At 40.3% G+C, this 20841-nt stretch overlaps 1 protein-coding gene across 1 annotated transcript; it reads right to left on the reverse strand.

The window, feature by feature from the left end:
• Positions 1–9351: 9351 nt before the first annotated feature.
• LOC101391186 (keratin, type I cytoskeletal 12) lies at positions 9352–14780 on the reverse strand. Its single transcript, XM_004434515.3, has 8 exons — positions 14217–14780; positions 13751–13833; positions 12609–12765; positions 11560–11721; positions 11337–11462; positions 10977–11197; positions 9937–10007; positions 9352–9449 (listed from the first exon to the last, which is right to left on the reverse strand). Exons 1-8 carry the CDS (start codon positions 14778–14780, stop codon positions 9352–9354), a joined length of 1482 nt encoding a protein of 493 aa, XP_004434572.1.
• Positions 14781–20841: the final 6061 nt, after the last annotated feature.

The following is a 20841-nucleotide window of genomic DNA, read 5'->3' on the forward strand; positions in this document are numbered from 1 at the left end:
GGGCCAGCCCCGTGGCTTAGTGGTTAAGTGTGCGTGCTCCGCTGCTGGCGACCCGGGTTCGGATCCCGGGCACGCACCGAAGCACTGCTTCTCCGGCCATGCTGAGGCTGCGTCCCACATACAGCAACTAGAAGGATGTGCAGCTATGGCATACAACTATCTACTGGGGCTTTGGGGGAAAAAAGGAGGAGGATTGGCAATAGATATTAGCTCAGAGCTGGTCTTCCTCAGCAAAAAGAGGAGGATTTGCATGGATGTTAGCTCAGGGCGGATCTTCCTCATAAAAAAGAAACAACAACAGAAAAATAAAGTAACCAAAATAAATACATTAAAATTAACTCTATTCAAAACATCCTCTCAGTGCCTCCTATTTTATGGACACTGCTTAGCTGCTGTGCATTAGTAAGCTGGGGTTTGTTCGTTCAGTTTACCAAAGATGAGTGGTGAAAAATTTAGAGTTAATAAATAAATAGATAAAAATCTGATGAATGTTTCAAGAAAATAATAGGAGAAATATATCTAACAATACAATATTCATGCAACAAGTGTTTATTGAGTGCCTCTTATGTGGTAGCCCTATGCTAAGTACTGAGGATACCACAGTACTATTGTTCCAGCTTTTATGGGGTAAATAGTCTAGCACTTGTGCACAGTTCCATGCACATATGTACACAAATATTGATTGTTTCCCATGCAGTAGGCTAGATGTGCTGTTTTATGCATTGCGCTGGACACCAGTGCTACAGTGGAAGGCAAAACAGTAGAAACCTTAGAGATCTTACAGTGGGAGAAGCAGATGTTAACTCAATAGTCCTATAAATAAATACATAATTGCAAATTTTGCTAAGAGCTGTGAAGGAAGGCAGCAGTGTACTGTGAGTGTGTAATAGGAGAACCTGACTTGATTAGTGGTGGTGGGTGGAGGTGGAGCAGAGGCTAGTCAAGGCTTTCAGGGGAGGTGACATTTGAATTCAAACCTGACTGTGAGTAGGAGTTAGGCAGGCCAAGGAGGAGAGGAAACACATTCTAGGCAAAGGGGGAAAGCCAGTGGGAAGGAGCAGGGTGTAGAAAAGTTGAACTAGGCCAGTAGGGTTGGTGAAGTATAGAGGGAGGAGAAGCACACAAATGGAGAGAGGGGAAAGGGACCCCAGAGAAGGTAATCCAGACCTTACTAGATTTTGCTCTTTATTCCAAAGACCATAGGAAGCCTTTGAAAAGTTTAAGCAGTGGTGACAGGATCAGGTTTGTGTTTTCAAAGTGATCTCTCCCTGGCTGTGGTGGGGTGAACGGAATGGTGAGGGTGCAAGTGGAAGCTGTGTGGTCGTCCAGGTGAGAGATGATGAATGGAAGCTTGGACCAGGGTGGTGATGGTGGTGGAGATGGAGAGAAGTAATTGGGTCACAGATATTTAGGAGGCAAAGTGCCAGCTATGGCTGGGATGTGCTTAGAATATTTGTTGACTGAATGAATAAGTAAATCGATGGATTCAAGACATAGAGCTTGACCTAATTAAAAAGCTATAATTGAAGGATTTTTAGACCAAGAGTCATGGTAGAATAACTTTTCTTGGATTGTTTAGCTGAAGTTCAATTTGACTGAAATGTATATATTTGTTAAAATAATACCTTTTTATTTAGTGATTTTTTTGATGACACCAAACATAAATTAAATGACATCCTAAACAGTGAGAAGTTATCGTGATGATATAAGATGTCTGGATATATCTGTATATAGCAAGTGTTTTATGATGCATGTCATGCATTTTTGAAATGTAGTTTTATGTGGTTAGGTTTTCAGAGTGCCAGTACTTTGGAAAATGCAGGTTAAAAATCTCCCTCTGGGTTAATCAGCAAAAAATTGTGTAACCTGCCACTTCAGCTTTGTATCTTGGGAATTACAATATTATATTGTCCCTTCACTCCTCAGAAATCATCTCTTCTGTCACGCAGCTGTTCGCTGTGTACCCTGGGGGTGACTGATAATGATGATAATGATGACTAAAACGTTCAGTGGGTTCTCCTCCCTGCTGAGACCTACCTTCCCCTAGAGTGATTCTCCTCTTCCCACTGGTTCACCTGCAGTTCTCCTTGCTCCTTCCAGCTCTACAAGCTGTAAAAACACCTTCCAGAGTCACATAGGGGAGGAAGATCTTCCACTGAAGACTCCCGAGGGGAATTGAGTCAAACTCTCCCACCTTTGAGTCACCCCCTGGAGGACTTTTCTGTACCCCCAGCCTCTGATTAATAAGACTGGACTCGTTCCTTCTGATTAAGGAAACTAGACTTCATTGTTCTGCTTTATCTATAACACCACTGGCGAATAAATTATGTACTAGTCTGGGTCTAATTCTGCAATTTTTGTTCCAGGATTATCTCTTGATTAGATGCTTATTGTATATGTTTGGTTTTTTAAAACAGTGATGAAAATTTATCTTATTATTTATCAGCCTACTCGGTCACTTATTAAATAAGATAAAGAAGTTTAACATTAAAATTACTCTGTCATCCAGAATCAGCACATAGGTTGTTTAAAATGGGTGTCCAGTGAAAACATCCTAATGTACCTTGGAGGTACTTTTATATAATGAAAAATGTAATACAAAATGTAATTAAATATTTAAGAGTATCATAATTTAGAAATATGCCTGGAAAATATCTGTTTAACAGTACAACTTTCTCCTTTTTAAAACTATAAAACACATAAAAATGAACAAGGAGGTGTCACATCTTCCAAAAATCCTCACACTTTTGTTAATCAGTGTATACCGTGTGTGGAGCAATGACACTTTTGCCAATTAAAAATAATGATGACTAACCTTATTTCATTTGCACCAATGCAACAAAGAAAAATAATCTGTGAAACTTTATCATATATTTACTTTCAGTTCATAAAAACTGAGGCTATTTTCAATAGATTAGGTAAAAACTTATATATAGTTGGTGCTAAGTAAATGTTTGTTGAATGAATGAATACAAAAATAAATGAATATGTGATGTTCCACATATATACATAAATATACCAACTGAACGTTGTTTAAAAAAATAAAAATTACACTTGATCTGGTCAAAACAAGTTGTATTGCTCTGTTCATTTGAAATGTGAAATTGCAGCCTTAAGTGATTTTTTAAAAAAATCCCATGGTATTTGCAAATAAATGAAATATTTCAAAATGGTTACACTTTTCTCAGCAGAAACTTCATGCATATATAACTTTAGGAGTTGGGCTCCAAGCTGATAACTAAAATGAACGTATTCTGACCAGCCAAGTTCATAACACCCTGTGTTTATGGTATTTTCATGAGAATTCCAAAATGCTGGGCGAATGTGATTATATGTGATATTACTATTGTCTTTTTGTAAAGGGTGAATCATCTCAAGTTGAGTCACTTGTTGTGAGTAAAATAATGACTCACTGAGCGAAGCCTAAAATACCATCTAGTTTCTATCTACGAGACCCCACTGCCTCTCTGTGGACTGTTTTATTAGTATGGTTTGTTTAAAGGTCTGCTTCTAAGGTCTGTTTCCATGATAGTGAAGAAAAATTGCATTTCTTTAGGAATATATGCATAATGAAACATTAACAATGACATCTTTTTTTTTTTTTGTGAGGAGGACCAGCCCTGAGGACCAATGCCAATCCTCCTCTTTTTTGCTGAGGAAGACTGGCCCTGGGCTAACATCCGTGCCCATCTTCCTCTACCTTATATGGGATGCCGCCACAGCATGGCTTGACAATCTGTGCGTCAGTGCGTCGGTGAGCACCTGGGATCTGAACCTGGGAACCCCAGGCCGCCGAAGCTGAGCGCACACACTTAACCGCTTGCGCCACCGGGCTGGCCCCCAACAATGACATCTTTTAGCAGCTAAAATTCACAATCAATTTAATTTTGAAGGAATACCAGAGTTCAGAAATTGTTTCTAAAAGGTTTGATGTCACGTGTTTACATTCTATAAAGTTTAAATATCTACTCTAAATTTTGCAATCTATTGCATGTGTGTAAAGCATTGTATTTATTCAGGATTTTGCTAAAAGTTATACTATGCTCGCTAAAGGAAAAAACCCCTAAAATTGTGAGTGATAATCCCCAAAAGGGCTAAGATTTTCCTCAGTCTGTTTTCTGTACTCTCTATTTACTTCTAGAAGAACCCTCCCCTTCAATCTGAGCAGCTCCATGAACAGTAGCATCTTACAATTCTGACATGCTTTACAGTTTACAAAGCTCTTTCACAAAAATTGGCTTTTTGATGCTCACAACAGCTTGTGTTGTAGGGAGGACAAATATTATTGCCTCCAGTATGTCAGGTGAGAAAATTTGACCCCTTAGCAGTCAGCTAAGGAGAAATATTTCAGGTGAAAAAGAAAATTGCACATTTCTTTTTCAAAATTGGAATTGTTTGGGATTTGCATGAAGAGAAGGAAAAGAATAAATAAGTGTAGAGGTCTGGGAAGAAATCTATAAATTAATTTATTTCTTTAGTTGTAGAGTAACTTTGTTTTTTCTTTCTGCAATAATAACAGCTAACATTTAGTTAGTGCTTATTATTTGCAACATGTAAATTAACTCATTGGATCCTCGTAACGATGGTGTGAGGTAGGTACTACTATGGCCCTGATTTTACAGACCAAAGAGCTGATGAACAGAGGGGTAGATAAAACCACTAGAAAGTCGCAGAGCTGCAACTCAAACCCAGGCAATCAGCCTCTGCATCTGTGTTCGTTATAACTCCTGTGCTCAGTGGTGTGCTGGTGTAAACCGGCTCCCCAAGGGAGTACATAAATAGAGCCCTAGTTCTATAGTGTAAGTATTTCCATCATGGCCATTTTCAAGTTACCAGTGGTTTAATAGCCAGCTTGAAAAATTCCTGACTATTTATCAATCAGCAGGTGCAATCCCACCCTAGCACACTGTTGATTACCCTACATGGCCTCTTCGTGCTTTCAACACAGCAACATCATGAAGACGGATTAAGTTATTATTTTTGTTTTAAAATCAACTTTATCGAGGTATGATTTACATTCAATAAAATGTGCCCGTTTTAAGTGTACAGTTTGAAGAGTTTTGACATATGGATATACCCACGTAACCATCACCATAATCAAGATATAGAACATTTTCATCAATCCTAAAGGTTCTCTTGTGACCCTTCCCAGATAACCAGTTAATCCCCGCTCCTTCACTCATTTCAGCCCAGGCAACCACTGATTTGCTTTCTGTCACTATAGAGTAGGTTTGTTTTTCCTGCAATTTTGTATACAGGGAATCATATGGTATGTATTCTTTTGTGTCTGGCTTCTTCTGTTCAGCATAATGGTCTTGAAATTCATCCACTGTGCTTTCGTGTTAGTGGTTCCGTCCTTTTATTGGTGGGTTGTATTCTATTGTATGGACGCACCATAATTTATCTGTTTCAACAGGTGATTATTTTTCAACCATGAATTCTGGTCTTAACAAATTCTCTTATAAATATGTTGCTGAATATTGCAACCATAGCTTTTATTAAAAAGCTGTAGTGATGAAGAGGATACATTCAATTAGGACACTGATGTTTTTTAGTTTGATTTTGAGTTTATGATACTAATATTAAACAATGACATTTAAATCTTATTTCCAGTTCCAAGATTTAAGAAACATATACTACCCCATAAAAAGCTGTTTACTCAGCTATATGAACAAATTTTTCCTTTGATGTTTGAGTATATTTTTAAGAGCCTGAGTAGTTCAGATTGGCTGTCTGGTTCTATAAACTTCAAACAATTACTAACCTTCTTCTTTACTTTATGCTTCCTTACTGGTGGACTTTCTGGAAGCTAATACCACTTACTATTTATTTATTTATTTATTTATTTATTTATTTATTTATTTATGAGGAAGACTGGCCCTGGGCTAACGTCCATGCCCATCTTCCTCCACTTTATATGGATGCTGCCACAGCGGCCTGACAAACAGTGCATCAGAGCGTGCCAGGATCCGAACCCCAGGCTGCCAGCATCGGAGCATGCGCATAAAACCGCTACGCCACTGGGCCAGCCCCCCCTCCTCCCCCTCCCGCTTACTATTTAAATAAGAAAGTTTTATTAAGTTAAGGCCTTTAAAAAGGTTTGCTTTTTTATCTTCTCTTTTCTTTCTCTCTTTTTTTAAAAAATAAATTTTTAATATCAAACATACCCCAAATGGCTTGAAAAGCAGTTTTTTAAAAGTTTATTCCTAAAATTCCAGTAGGTGGCATTCTTACAAAGCCTAAAGAAGTGACTTCTTTGGCAACCTATGGTTGTTTTCTAGGTGGTTCCCTTCTTACTGTGACCTACTTGCAAACTCATTTGTTCTGGATAACTAAAATTCATTTTTTCCCCTAATTATCAGAGTTATGAATGCTGTTTGTTAAGCATTTTTAAAAATGCACAAAATAAAAACAAAACAATCTTCAAACCCCTTGCTAATCCCCAAGAGATAACCATACAATATTTTCCAGACCTTTCTCTAGCCTACACACACAGCAAATACATATAAAAGTAAAAATTTAAATTAGTAAAGCTTTAGCTTGTAAAATAATCATAAACAACATGCTTGTCTTTTGTTGTCTGATCTTGTACTTGGGTTTTTTCTTATGAGTTATTTTTCTTAAAGACAGACCTCTCACTTCTGCAATTCTTTAATTGCTGAGTCCAAAAGGAGCTTTCACATCTGTGTTGAATTAGGGCTTGTGGTCTAGTGAAGGAGAGCTGGAATCTCATGATAAGGATGCTGTGCTAATAGCATTTCTTGGCAGTGAGAGTAGGGCAAAGTAAACTTAAATAATAAGAAATCTAATGCTTCCTTTGCCAACTGAAGACTATAGAATATTCTGGCTCAGATATTATCAGAATAGGACTGTGATTTTGGACTTGCTGGCTGTTCCATGAGATCCTAGCCATAGGATCTTCAGTGGGAATTCTGTGAAATCACTGATTTTTTTTCAGGTAGATTTTCCCCCCATAGTATAATCTTAAGGGCAGCTGACTTCCCCCAGAGTGAGAAATCCAAGAGATCAAGCCAGAGCTGAAATGTTTTTGTGACCTAACCTTGGAAGTCACACACTGTCACTTCTTCAATAGGTCTACTGTATTTATTGTGGAATGGGACTATACACAGGAGCATGAGTAACAGAAGGTGAGAATTATTGGGGCCATGTTGGAGGCTACCACAAGAAGTAATCAATGCATAGATGGTTACTTTATTGAGGTGTAATTGACATATAAAATAATATTAGTTTCAGGTTATAGCATAATGATTTGATATCTGTGTCTATTGCAAAATGATCACCACACTAAGTAGTTAACACCCATCCCATCCATAGATGGTTACTTTAGAGCCATGAGATTAGTTGAGATCACGTAGGGAGCAAGCATAGAGAAAGAAGCCAAGAGGATTGAGCCAACATTCACAAGTCACAAAGAAGAGTCCAGTGAGACGATATCTCTGGGAACCCAGTGGAGAAAATATTTCCAAAAGAAGGGACTGCTGAGAAACTAAGATAATAGCAGAGAAATGACCACTGGATTTATACTTGTGCAAAACCCCCTTTTCCTTTGTGTCTCACACAGTTCAGATGTAGTTGTAAGGAAAACAGATGTTGTTTAAAACAGTAACTATTTGCAGTCCTTTTTCAGGACCAAGGAAGTGGCATCATTTGCTACTTGGGGGCTGTGGACCTTGTTCAGGAAAAGACCTTGATAATCTCTTTGGGTGTGAAAGGTCAGGTTCTCCTAGGACATGTTCTGGAAGGTGAGGGCTAGACAGAGTTGAACTGCTATGCACAATAAAGTGAGATGAATGGAGCATCTGAAAACACTAGGAAATATTAAAACAAAGTGTGACTTCAGAAATCTGCGTACTGAAGCAAGTCAGCTTAAAATGGCATAATAACCTTCCTTGGGCTTTGGCACTCAGCGCTAGGATTCCTCCGGGCTGGCACGACTCCTCCCTCTCCCCTCTGCTCCCTTTGACACTTCCTGCTCATCAGTTTCCCTGGATTCTCCATACCACTTTTGGTTCCATCCAGTAAATAATAACAGGACACAAATATTGAGTACTTCTAGGTGTCAGGGCCTGTTCCTAGTGTTTTATGTATGTTACCCTCATTTAATCTTCACAAAACCCACCCCACTTGAAAGATCAGGAAAGTGAGGCACACAGAGGTTAAGTTACTTGCTATAAAGTAGCAGAGCCAGGATTTGAACCCAGTCTGGCTTCAGAGCCCAGACTCTTAATCATTAAATCCTGCTCTTGTTTTCCTTTTAGGGTTTTGAATTTGGCAACCCAGATTGAACCACCATCTACTCAGGTTTAGACTTCGGCCACCTTCTGCCCCAACCCAGACTGTGACATCTGTTGTTGACTTGTGGGTCTGACCCACCCAATAGACACCTCACCCTGGGCCTCACTGGTGCCAGATAGGAGAAAGGACGTCAAAGCAATGTTTGTTCATGCCCCTGTGTCCTTTCACGTGTGTTTCCTCTGTTCCCCTTCTCCCTTCTCTGCCTGGTTGGTTTCTGTAGGAAGCAGTTAAGTTGCCCCCTGACAAATTGTTCACTTCTTCCTCTGTGTGTCTTTTGAACTTCTGTTTGCCCTGTCTCACTGTATCACCGTTCCGGTAGAGGCCTATCTCTGCCCTCAGTTGTGAGCTCCTCCAGGTGAGGACTGTATCTTATTCATCTTTGAGTCTCTAGGCTGGCACACTGTAAGGGCTCAATAAGTGTTTCTTGACTGAATGAAAGAAGAGCCTAGAAAATGAACAGGACAACTGTTATACCCTGTAGCGGACAATATAATTTTGCTGTGACATTAATGGACTGATGTAAAAAGGACAGAACTTCTAAAGAATCTTCTTAATTTAATCTCCAACCTTGAAACCTTTATCCCAGTGTTTATCTACTTTATTATTAGTATTTCACAAACCTCTCTCTATGCCCTTGACATTATTGTTGGAATCAAGAAGGTACACATTTCACATTATTACCATTCATATTTCATTAAAATTAGCTTTATTAAAACAATGCTACTTGATCAAAGTCCTGTGATTAAAAACATGTTCCAGGTCACTAGAAGAAAGTTGATTAAAAGACTACTCCAGGTCCAGAAAGATGTAAGGCAATTTTGATTTGTTGAAAGACCAACATAGCCACAATGACTTGTAATTGAATATTGTTTCAGAAGGGCAAAAAGGACTCAGAGTGAATAGGGAATCCAAAGAAGATGAAACAGACAAAAACAGAGATTGAACTAATATAGCATCTTACTCTGAAAGGGATAATTTCTACTTGTAAATTTCTTGTTCCTAAGGAATCAACTATGGGGCAGATCTTGTGACAGTTTACATTAGTTCTTCAATTTCCTGAACTTGAGAGGAGACCACCTCACCGTTCAGCACTTCCTGCACAATTGTCTTGATTTTTCGGCTTTTGGTTGGGTCTAAAGATAAAAATGGAATAAAGGGGGCAAAAGTTAGTGTTTCAAATATTCATCTAAAATTGGTTGTGGTTTAACTTAAGCTTCTAAATTAGGTATTGGCTGATTTGATCTATCAAATTTAAACTTCCAAAAATGACTTTTGCATTCTGAAAAAATGCATTTTATTCAATGAAAATGAAATGTATTCAGTGTTATCTGGTGCACAAATGAAAATATTTTTCTCTTTAAGCATTTAAAAAGTGGTTATGATGCTCATAATACCTCTTTGTAGAGTAGATTTTTTCCTTCCTGGGCTTGCCAGAAGTTTTAATACAGTACAGACTACTCGTTTTTCTGCAGAAATGCGTAAATGTTTTTCCTTGGCTCAGAATACAAATATACTTTAAATTATTAATAATACTGCAATATTCAATGAGATCTGACAGTTTTAGTTGTTAGTAAATATGATTCTGACTTATTCTCAGTGGTTCTTAGGGAATCTGCATACCTTTGGAGGAATCGGTTGACTGTGCTTGAGATTTGGAATCTGTCACAGAAGAAATTTGATCCAAACCATCACTGTAAAGAAAACAAGGGAGGTGATATCACACGGTGCCTTCTGGAATGAGGAGCAATAAAGAGTTTGCTATTTGAGCTAAAAATTAGAAATGTACATAAAACTATGGGCAAGTAGAGAAGGTATTCCAAATTTCTTGAGTAAGAGCAGTTGAATGATGCACCCTGAGAGTAATCAATTGGTGCAGTGCCCTTGTATTTTCAAACCTGCCTATAATGAGCTCTCAAAGCGAAGCAAACTGGCAAATGGAAGATGTGGTCTGAGAAATTAGATTTCCAGAGTTCCGGTCCTGAGTTCTTCCCACTAGTCCACGTTGCTGTTACTTTTGGAAAGTCACTACAGTAGGTCTGAGGGGGTTGGGGTGGCCGTTATTTGACGTGTCATTCTTAGCGTGGGGCATTGGTATCAGAGCTTTGCAGTATGCCTCTGTGGTGCCATCGGTCATCCCAGCATTTTATGAATTATTATCAAATAAGATAATGGGTGACAACCCTTTGCAAAGTGTAGAGCATTTCATAAATCCAAGGCTGTCTTTACTAGATTTGTTATTTTCTGTCAACTAAAGAACCCTTCCAGGCCGGCCCATGGCTTAGCGTTAAGTGCGCGGGCTCCACTACTGGCGGCCTGGGTTCGGAACCCCGGGCGTGCACAGCGGAACCGCTTTTCAGGCCATGCTGAGGCGGCGTCCCACATACAGCAACTGGAAGGATGTGCAACTATGACATACAACTATCTACTGGGGCTTTGTGGGGGGTGGAAAGGAGGGGGATTGGCAATAGATGTTAGCTCAGAGCCGGTCTTTCTCAGCAAAAAAAAAAGAGGAGGATTAGCATGGGTGTTAGCTCAGGGCTGATCTTCCTCACAAAAAAAAAAAAAAAGAACCCTTCCTTCTGTTGCCCCCTAGACTGCATCAGGTGTCCACTGCTGGTCAGCCACTCGGGTTATTTTCAGCCCCAGGTATCTATATTCACCCCTGGGCCTCGCCGTCCAGCAGGCGGCGGTAGGTCTCGATCTCCAGCTCCAGGCGGGCCTTGACGTCCAGCAGCCGCCGGTGGTCGGCGTTCTGGCGCTCGGCGTCCGCGCGCACCTGGAGCAGCTGCTCCTCAAGGCTGCCGATGAGCTGCTGCACCTGCGACAGCTGGCCGCAGTAGTCGCCCTCAGTTTCGGCCAACGAGTCCTCCAGGGATTTCTTCTGCACGTGGGAGGCAAATGGCACAGACATAACAATGGAGGGGACTGAAACAAGGAGGGCAGCCAACGGTCTTACTAATTTGGGTGCAGCATTTCCTTTGGGAATCGAATGAAGCCGCGTCTTTCTGCGCGCGCCCTACCATGGCGAGCTGGGACTGGAGCTCGATCTCCAGGTTTTGAAATGCGCGCCTCAGGTCGGTGACCTCGCTCTTGCTGGACTGGAGCTGCTCGGTGTTGGTGCTGATCTCCTTCCTGAGCTCCCCGCTCTGCAACGGCAAAGAGGGGAAGGGGACGCACGTGAGCGCTGCTCTCAGTGGTCTTCTCTGCGAACCTATCGAAGCCTTTTGTTTTTGTTAGTGGTACCTTTTCAATGAACCAGGCTTCCGCGTCCTTACGATTCTGCTCAGCGATGGCTTCATACTGCGCCCTCATGTCGTTGAGGAGCCTGGTGAGGTCCACTCCGGGGGCAGCGTCCATTTCTACGCTGACCTGGCCTGGGCCGTCTGCTCGGAAGCTTTGGAGCTCCTGGGGACAGCGAGTGAGAGAGAGGGGCGCAGGGGCCCATTATGGCTTTTGCGGGCCTCTTCCTCCACAAAAAATATTACATGTTATTTTATGACTGAGTTGATATGCAGACAAGCATGTTATTATATTAAAACATTTTTTTAACCTACAAATTAATATTTTTCTTCTGATTTTAAAAGAACATAAGACATTTCCATGGGCCCCTAAACTTACCACAGGCCCTAAGCGCTGTGCCTGCCATGCCTAATGGATGAGTTGGCCCTGCTCCTTGGGGATCCAGGGCCTTTACAAGAAGGGAAGGCCCGGTGAAAACAGTGCACTGGGCAGTTTAAACTACAGCTGCGAAACCCAGGGCTGCAGACAGGACCTAGGCTTGCCCACTGATGGTGCTATAGTCACCGATTTCCAGTAGAAAGCTCTTTAGAAGCCCATTGCCAGGGTCGTGATTAGTGTCCATTCTATACACCAGTCTCTGATATACACCGCGGCATGTCAGAGTTCCAGGTGTGTATTACACTGGGTGTAACCAGTTTCTCTAACATATGTAACAATATATATTATTGGTAGACTTTTGTTTTTGAACTTTAAAATTATCATATTTTTAAAAATCACTAAATCGGGACAATTAAAATTGTTTGTCCTTATCTAATGATGAAGATGATGAAATCAGATAGTGCCTCTGATCTGTTCAACTTTAACAGGACCACCACACACACACACACACACACACACACACACACACAGAGAAATTCAAAACAAATGGCCATTTTAACAGGGGGATCATGTATCATCTATATCTGTTCTAACTCTGAATTTGTAAATTTAAAATTGTAATTTTGGGGTCTGGGAGGAAAAAGCAGCTTAGAGAGCTGGCCTGTCTGGCTGACCTCTTCGTGGTTCTTTTTCAGGTAGATCAGCTCCTCCTTGAGGTTCTCGATCTGCATCTCCAGGTCGGCTCTGGCCAGGGTCAGCTCATCCAGCACCCTGCGCAGGCCGTTGATGTCGGCCTCCACGTTCTGGCGCAGGGCCAGCTCATTCTCATATCTGAAAGCCAAGTACCAAACAGTATAGGGAATTAACAGACCCATTGGAATAAGGCCCCTGCCATCTTCAGGGCTATTTTGTGCATAAATCTGTACGACTATTCAAAAATGGCAGCGTTGCAATGTATAATGCTAATGCTGTTTCTGCTTTTATAACGTTTTCCTTTCCTTGTTTTCGTGATCGTTTACTGCTCAGTTGGAGAGAAGTGAAAAAATTATGAGGTGATATTTTTCTACCAGCAAGAAATCCCAATATCATTTCACGCCAGGGAACAATTTCCCCTTTGGCTGGCGGCCCTGGCTGTGAACAGTAGGAGCCGCTCTCTAGGTGGAATTTCTGATGGAATCCTAAAAGCAGTTGAAAATAAAATAATAATTAGTCTTTTTGCTTAACTTTTATTCATGATTTAATTTAAAACATTGATACTTCTTTAATAACTTTTACCAAGATTTACAGGTGCAAGATCTTCACCACTGCAACATCCCGTGTGGGAATTTTGTGGAGCAAAAAGGACATTAGTGTTTCTTCCTTATGTCTGGGAGGGTGGAGTATGGGAAAGGAGGGGGCAATATAAAAATAAGTGCATAGTTAATATTTTAGTTGTATGTGTCCTGAGGAAAAAGATCATTTCATTTAACTTGCAGCCAAAAACATTGTTGATTCATTTTCATACATGGAAGGTTGAGGTTTAGGACATTGGTGGAATTATCATGTTATATCATGAGTCCATAGCAAATTACAAATATGGTGATCTATAGCCCTAGGTTTAAGCAATGTATAATTAAGGACATATAATGTGAATCGTGTTTGAATCTAGTTACTTTCTAGACTGCCCAATGTGAATTTCCCAAAACACTAAATGTGTGGAGCATGTGAATTGCAGAAGGTTTGAAATATTTGCCATCAACGAAGGCAGGAAAATAGGGAATAAGGAGAAATGGTGGGACACGTCAGTTACCGTTAGTCTTTCTTTTGTTCTACTCACTTCATTCTGAAGTCTTCAGCAGCCAGTCTTGCGTTGTCAATCTGCAAGATGAGCTGGGCATTCCCAATGCTGGCAGAAATGATCTGGCAAAACAGGGGAAGACACTCAAAATAAGGTCCTAAAATACCAGTATTATACAAATATATTTTTGACAGGAAACTTTTAGGTGATGTTAAAATGCTATTTATGAGTAAGGCAGTTTAACTTTTTTTAAAGAAAATATATTTATAAATATTATTTAAAAATTAAGAAACACATATCCTACAGAAAGGTAGTAAAAATAGAGTCACTTTATGGTAAATGATAAAATGAAACTAAATATCTTGAGTTGAGAAATTTCTCCAAATACAGTCAAATTGAAAAACATTTAAGTTTTAGGTGATTTATCGCTGTAAAATATTGTAATGGCAAAAAAAAAAAAGTAAAAAATAATTCCCAAAGCCCTTCCAAAGAACCATATTCTTACCTTATTCCTGAGGTCTTCAATCAATGGATAATATTTACTGTAATCATTCTGTGACCCGGGGTCTCCAGTCCCAGATCCTCGTGTTTCATACCATTCTCGAATTTTGTTTTCCAGCTCAGTATTAGCCTCTTCTAGAGCTCGAACCTTATCCAGGTAGGAGGCTAATCTGTCATTAAGATTTTGCATAGTTTCCTTTTCTGATCGGGACAGAAGGCCTCCATCATTGCCAGAGAGAACACCTAGAGAGCCACCTCCTGGGCTTCCCCCAAGTCCCATCGCCAGGCTTCCAAAGCCACCTCCCAGGGCTCCCCCGTAAGCAGCGCCCAGTCCTCCTGCACAGGAACTTCCAGAGCCACCACCAAAGCCAGAACTAGAGCCAAACATGGAAGCAGCAGAAAAGCCTCCCCCACAGCTGCCTCCCAAGCCAAAGGTGCTTCCCCCATAGCCACTTCCCCCATAGCCACTTCCAGCACTGGAAGCAGACATGCCCCAGGCTCTGCCCGACGTGCCGCTCTGGGAAGACAGCCCCCGGGGCAGCCCAGAGGTGCGCACTGAGAGTGACATGGTGTTGCTGGAGAGATCCACAGCCAGGGGAAGGTGGCAACAGCCTGGGAGGAAGCGGTGTCAGCAAGATGGAGAGGTTAACCTTTTATAGGACATGAGGTGGGTGTTGCGGTTGAAAAGTTCACTCTCTCCATTCCAGATATGGTGTCCTCCCCCTTCTTGACCAGCTCAACAGTAAATGATTTATACATATTGAAAATTCATTGGTATAGAAATAATTGAATACTTGTGCCCATTACATATTTGTTATACAAAAAAGAAACCTGGGTGGAGTAGAGATAGGTTGTCATAAAGAATTTTTTTCTCCAAATTATTCTATTGCCCATATTCTCAGCACTGCCCAGTATCTTATATACACTAGGAAAGCTGCGCGAGATTGTTGAATGGATAAATGAATGAATACTTCTTCCTGGGCCTTAAGCTTCTTGAAGTTCTTCACTTACATGTCTTATTTGTTTCCTTTAGAAAATGCAATATAAATCATCCAATCATGATCTAGTCTATCTTCTAGTGAAATGTAGTTTCAGAAGCAGTTGTGAAAACCACTGGTGGAAGGCAGGAAATAAATGCATTTTCCAGATTGATACTGGAATTTGAATTTTCAAGAATTTTAAAACCTTGTCATTAGGATGTTGTGTAGTCTTTTTTTCTGATTTGGGAAGAAGACCTCTTAAACATGGAAAAATGCTAGTTTTGAGCAGAATATGATAGTATTTTCAGCAGATCTTCCTTTCCATAAGGATTAACCTTCTTAGTAAACTCCATGAAACCAGGAGCCTTATCTGATTGTTCGCTACCCTACCCCCAGCATCACTAGTGTATCAAAATACCAGTGATTTTTGTGTATTGATATTGTATCAGTGCTTGCACCCTCAACCCCTGCCCCCTAAATATCCAGATATTTTCTGCCCCAACTCCAGCCTCCCTGAAGGTGAGGTTCTTCAGTCCTGTGAACAGTCCTGAGCCAGAGCCAGCTGTGCGCACTGGTGATTTGGGGGCAAATGCAGAGGGGTTATACCTGAAGCCCATGTCAGACCTCTATGGGGAATACCCAGTGTCACTTCTGGCAAATAGGAGGACTACGTGACATTTTTATCACTTTCCCAGGGCAGGAATGATGAACCCGTGGTGAAATCCAATTACAACTTCCTTTTACTTTATTATAGAAGGAACATATGCAAAGGGACACATTTTGCTCCAACCTATACCCGTCACAAAGAGCAAGCACGGGGGATTCCTAAATAAAGGGATTTGAAGCAAGAGATTGGCAGAAATTACATATTCTCGTTCACAACAGCTATAGAAAGGATGCAGCAATCTGATGCAGACTCAGCTTGATGAAAGAGGCCATAATCCATTTGTTTCATTTCTCCAGAGAACGGAAACCTGTTAAGTGGAAATGGCAGGGGCCTCAGCCTCCTATGGAGATTTTAACCAAGGATTCCTTTAGTCTATATTACAGGCGTTTTGTCTGAGCTTATTCTTGTTTGAATCGTTAATAGTTATTGCATACTTACTATGTTCTAGACGCTGGGCCTCATGAACTACAGGCATTATTTTTAACCTTCGTGGCAATCTCTTAAGGTGGATACTTTTAATCCGTTTTACAGACGAGCAATCTGAGGGTCAGGATGTTAAGTGACTTATTCAAGGCCACACAGCCAGGAGGTCGCAAAGATAGGATTCGGGTCTGCAGTGCCTTTTTGGACAACACAACCCTGCTGCTTACAGTGAAAGCAAAGGACAAAGGGTCACTCGGACCCTCCAGTCGTGAGCCTGGGCTTCCGTCCTGCACGTCAACCAGGAACTTTATAGCTCTTTCCTTTTCACGAAAGCTTTCTCCTTGAATTTCATTTCTCAGTGTACAGGGTGAGACCTAGAAATCTACTCTTCACGGTTTATAAGAAGTGACACCACACATGAAATCCTGCAAGCATATAGGCAAACGTGTTTTTGGTTTTACTTTTGACGTGTAACTGCATCTCCAGAGATCTTATAAAGTACTAATTAAACTTGCACTTCCCACACAGGAACTTGATGTTATGGTTGTTAATTATTAGTCACTCACAAGCAGCATCCCCCGAAGACACAGTGACTCCATTTTATTGCCATAGTAATGAAAACAAGCTATTACTTGCTTACAGGCCAGAGAGAATGTGCCAAATTCAGAATTGTAACTTAGTGATATGATCACATAATATAGGCATATGAATAACTTGAATTTTTAAATTTGGAAACAATTTTGTGCTGAAATGTGTACTTTCCGATTCTAATGCCTATATGTAAATTTTAAATACTTTTGCTCAATATCTATACATTATATATACATGTTACAGCTTTATGTTTCTACACACATTACAGTCATGTGTCGCTTAATGACGGGGATACATTCTGTGAAATGCATTAGGTGATTTCACAGTTGTGCCCAACATCATTGAGTGTACCGAAGGTGAACAAAATTTGCCACCCCAAAATGTATCTCCTTAACATGAGGATTATTGTAAGCTGATTTTTTTTTTTTTAAGATTTTATTTATTTTATTTTTTCCCCCCAAAGCCCCAGTGGATAGTTGTATGTCATAGCTGCACATCCTTCTAGTTGCTGTATGTGGGACTCGGCCTCAGGATGAACGGAGAAGCGGTGCCCCGATGCGCACCCGGGATCCGAACCCGGGCCACCAGCATCGCAGCGCGCGCACTTAACCACCAAGCCACAGGGCCGGCCCTAAGCTGATTTTTTTTAAGAAACAAGAGACTCAGAAAGTTTTTTTGTTACTCCCCCTTAACTGCCTAAAAGAATTCAGATAAGAAAACCTGTCTCAGGAAGCAGCTCTCACCCTAGCATAACACGAACTAGGTGGTAGACAGGGAGGAATCTAGAAAGCCTGTTTATTGGGCTCGCCTCTGTGTTCTGTTTCTGTGTGGCCAAACAAATGCTTGTTTTCCAAACATTTGCTCCTTTTCACCTATCTGTGAATTGTCTTTGAAGTTCCTGGCTCTCCCCATCCCCAACATTTTTTGTCTTTAGCTGAGAATAGTATTTAAGGTGAGGGCTTGGGCCATTTTAGTGAACTACTCGGTTTCCCTGGGTTTCTCCCATGTATGCATGTTATTAAACTTTTGTTTGTTTTTCTCCTGTTAATCTGTCTCATGTCACTTTAATTCTTAGACCAGGCAAAAGAACCTAGAAGGGTAGAGGAAAATTTCTTCCTCCTCTACAGTACTCACGGAAACCTAGATGGTATAGCCTAGTGCATACCTAGGCTATATGGTACTAATCTTATGGGACCACCGTCGTATATGCAGTCCATTGTTGTTATGCGATGCGTGACTGTATATATTATCCTAGACTGTAAGCTTCTCAGGTAGGGACTATGTCTAATTCATTTTTTATCCTGAGTCTTAGCCTAGTGTTTGGCTAAACTTTATCCTTGCAATCCTGGAGTTATTTCACTTGAAAGAACTTAATCCTTAATATGTTTGAATGTGTCATTTAAAATTCATTTCATTTAAAAATGACTTTGCTGTAATTTACTCTGAAGATTTATTCTGAATCCAATTATGAATGAGGAGCAACTTCAGAAGTTGAAAAGAGAAATATTTCTTCTTCAGTGGCTTTTTGGGGGCGGGCAGGGAGGGCCAAGTTAAACAGTCAAGCCTCTTTTTGAGAGTTTTTAGAAGTGAAAATAATTTTCTTTGACAGCTGTAAAAATAAGGAAGGTGGGAATGTATAAAGCGGAAACAATCTTGTGCTTGTTGGCAAAGTGATTACATAAGTTGAGACAAAGGAAAATGCCTACAACCAGGGTGAACTGTTCAAAAGAATTACATCTTCCATTTTTGTACAGTTTAGGGAATATGCAAAATAGAGACAATTATTTACGTGGTATTTGTAAATCTTTAGATTTTTAGAAAGTAAAATGTGTGCTTATCTTTTCATGCCAGATTGGTTAGTTTCCCCATCTTTGATTGCAGGATTTTCCACCTGAGTTCTTTCCCTTACAGACAGACTTTCCGCTTTCTGCAGTTCACTGATCACTTGGTTCATAACACTTTTTGCTTTTGCTTTGAATAACATTTTAAGATCCTGTGAGTGAGTGAAAGAATATTGGGTTACTGATGTTTTATGCCGTGCTAGTGAGATGAGGAAGAACAAGGACCCTGGGGTCACGCTTGAGGATGCGGTCTGGACTTTAGACCTCAATGGTTCTCAAAAGCTGGGGAGGATCATACGTGGTGAAAGAGAGGGGGAGGAAGATAAAATAGTACTCCGGTAAGGGGGATCTTGGAAGTGAGTCTAGGGGAGAGAAAACAGACGTTTGAAGTGAAATTAAAAAATAGAAATCACTAACCAATGCTTTAAGTTGAAATTGTTATTTGAAGGTGTACTCGGGTACCCGAGACTGCCCCGAGCGAGGTAAGGGTGAGAGCAGAGGGTGACCACTGGTCAGGGTTTAATTTTATACCATTCCACGTCATTCTTCTTTTTAGATGTTGTAAGGCTCTGTGTAGGAGTAATTCCCAAAGCCCAGAAAAAAATACTTCTCTCTGTCCCAACCTCACCTCTAGGTGATCTCTCTGAGTTTGATAGCTCCACTTCTGCACTGATGATTTCACATAAAGTCATGAAATACATTGATGACGATTCTAATGTGTGATGAAGAGACCTATATTTAAGGACTAGGAATCTTCTCCGGATCTGTATGCCTGTCAGAAGTAGGATCGTGCTGTTCTGTTTCTTAGCTCCTACAAAAAGTATAGATAGATACGGAGATTAATGCTTCGCTTTCACACAGTAAGCACTAGTTGAACCGGAGGTGGAGTCATCTGGTTCCACATGTATGTATGGTCTCATCTACTTTCTTTGAAAGATTACTTGGAAGAAACTAGCGATAGGCCAAAAGGCAAGGGTTAGTCTTCATTTTAATGATAGAAAATTGAGTTAAAAGTAATAGTCCTACCTCTTTTAACAAAAGGTCATTATTGCCGTCTGACAGTGGCCTCACCTAGTGAATTTCAAACTCATCTTCTGTAGGTTTTTTATTAATCAGACTCATGGTCTCTGGTATTTGCATGTCAAAGTTTCAGACTATTCTGGAATGTGTCTTGGTAGGTGAAAAAGAATTCACTTCCAAAAGTTCTTAATGTCTTTAAAAGCAATTTGTCTTTAAAAGCAATTTACTAACCAGAGTGACTTGGAAGGAAATTAAGAAAAAAATGAGAGTGAACCTCTTCACTTCTTTTAAAAGCAAAGGAATGAGAGTCGGTCAGAATAATATCTTTTCTGACAAAAGTTGTGCGGAATCAAGTCTTGTGTGTGATGTTAGTTGGACATTTGTGACAATTGGGTGTTGTAAGTGTCTGGCTAGTGAAAGTGACAATTATAAAACAAAAAAACAACTAAGAATAGGCAAATGCTCATTTCAAGTGTGACCCAGTAATTGTTTGTCATGTTACTTAAAAGGGTATCATGACTTCAGACAGACAGCCCTGAGGCTCAGTCTTGCTCCGTTACTTGGTAACTATGGGTTTGAGAAAGTACGTATTTCATGTCCTCATATGTAATCCTCAGTGTCTTCATATGTAAAATGTGGATAATATAATATGGTCAAACTGTATGAAATTGCTATTTTTGAAGTTCAAAAATGATCACATATTGGCGAGTTTATATGATTCAATCTAATAGCTTCTATCTCATGGAGTTATTGTGAAGATTAAATGAGAAATGCATGTAAAATGCGTGGCACACTGTTTAGCTCATAGTAAGTGCTCAATAAATGGTAGATATTATTATTCTTTAGTGAATCACATTATTATTTTCAATATAATAATCACACTCAAAATCCTATTTATTTATCAACTTACACAGTCTCAAGATTTAAATCCAAGCTATCCATTTACTGGAATACAATAATAGAAGGCAAATTTATTTTTCCTGTAAACATTTGCAAGGCAGTTATTGCTCACTAAAATGCAAAAAAGGGGCCGGCCCCATGGCTTAGTGGTTAAGTGCACTCGCTCCCCTGCTGGCAGCCCGGGTTCGGATCCCGGGCGCACATGGA

Source organism: Ceratotherium simum, chromosome 16 (genome assembly GCF_057802395.1).
Source record: "Ceratotherium simum simum isolate JZ-2026a chromosome 16, ASM5780239v1, whole genome shotgun sequence".
Lineage (NCBI taxonomy): Eukaryota > Metazoa > Chordata > Mammalia > Perissodactyla > Rhinocerotidae > Ceratotherium > Ceratotherium simum.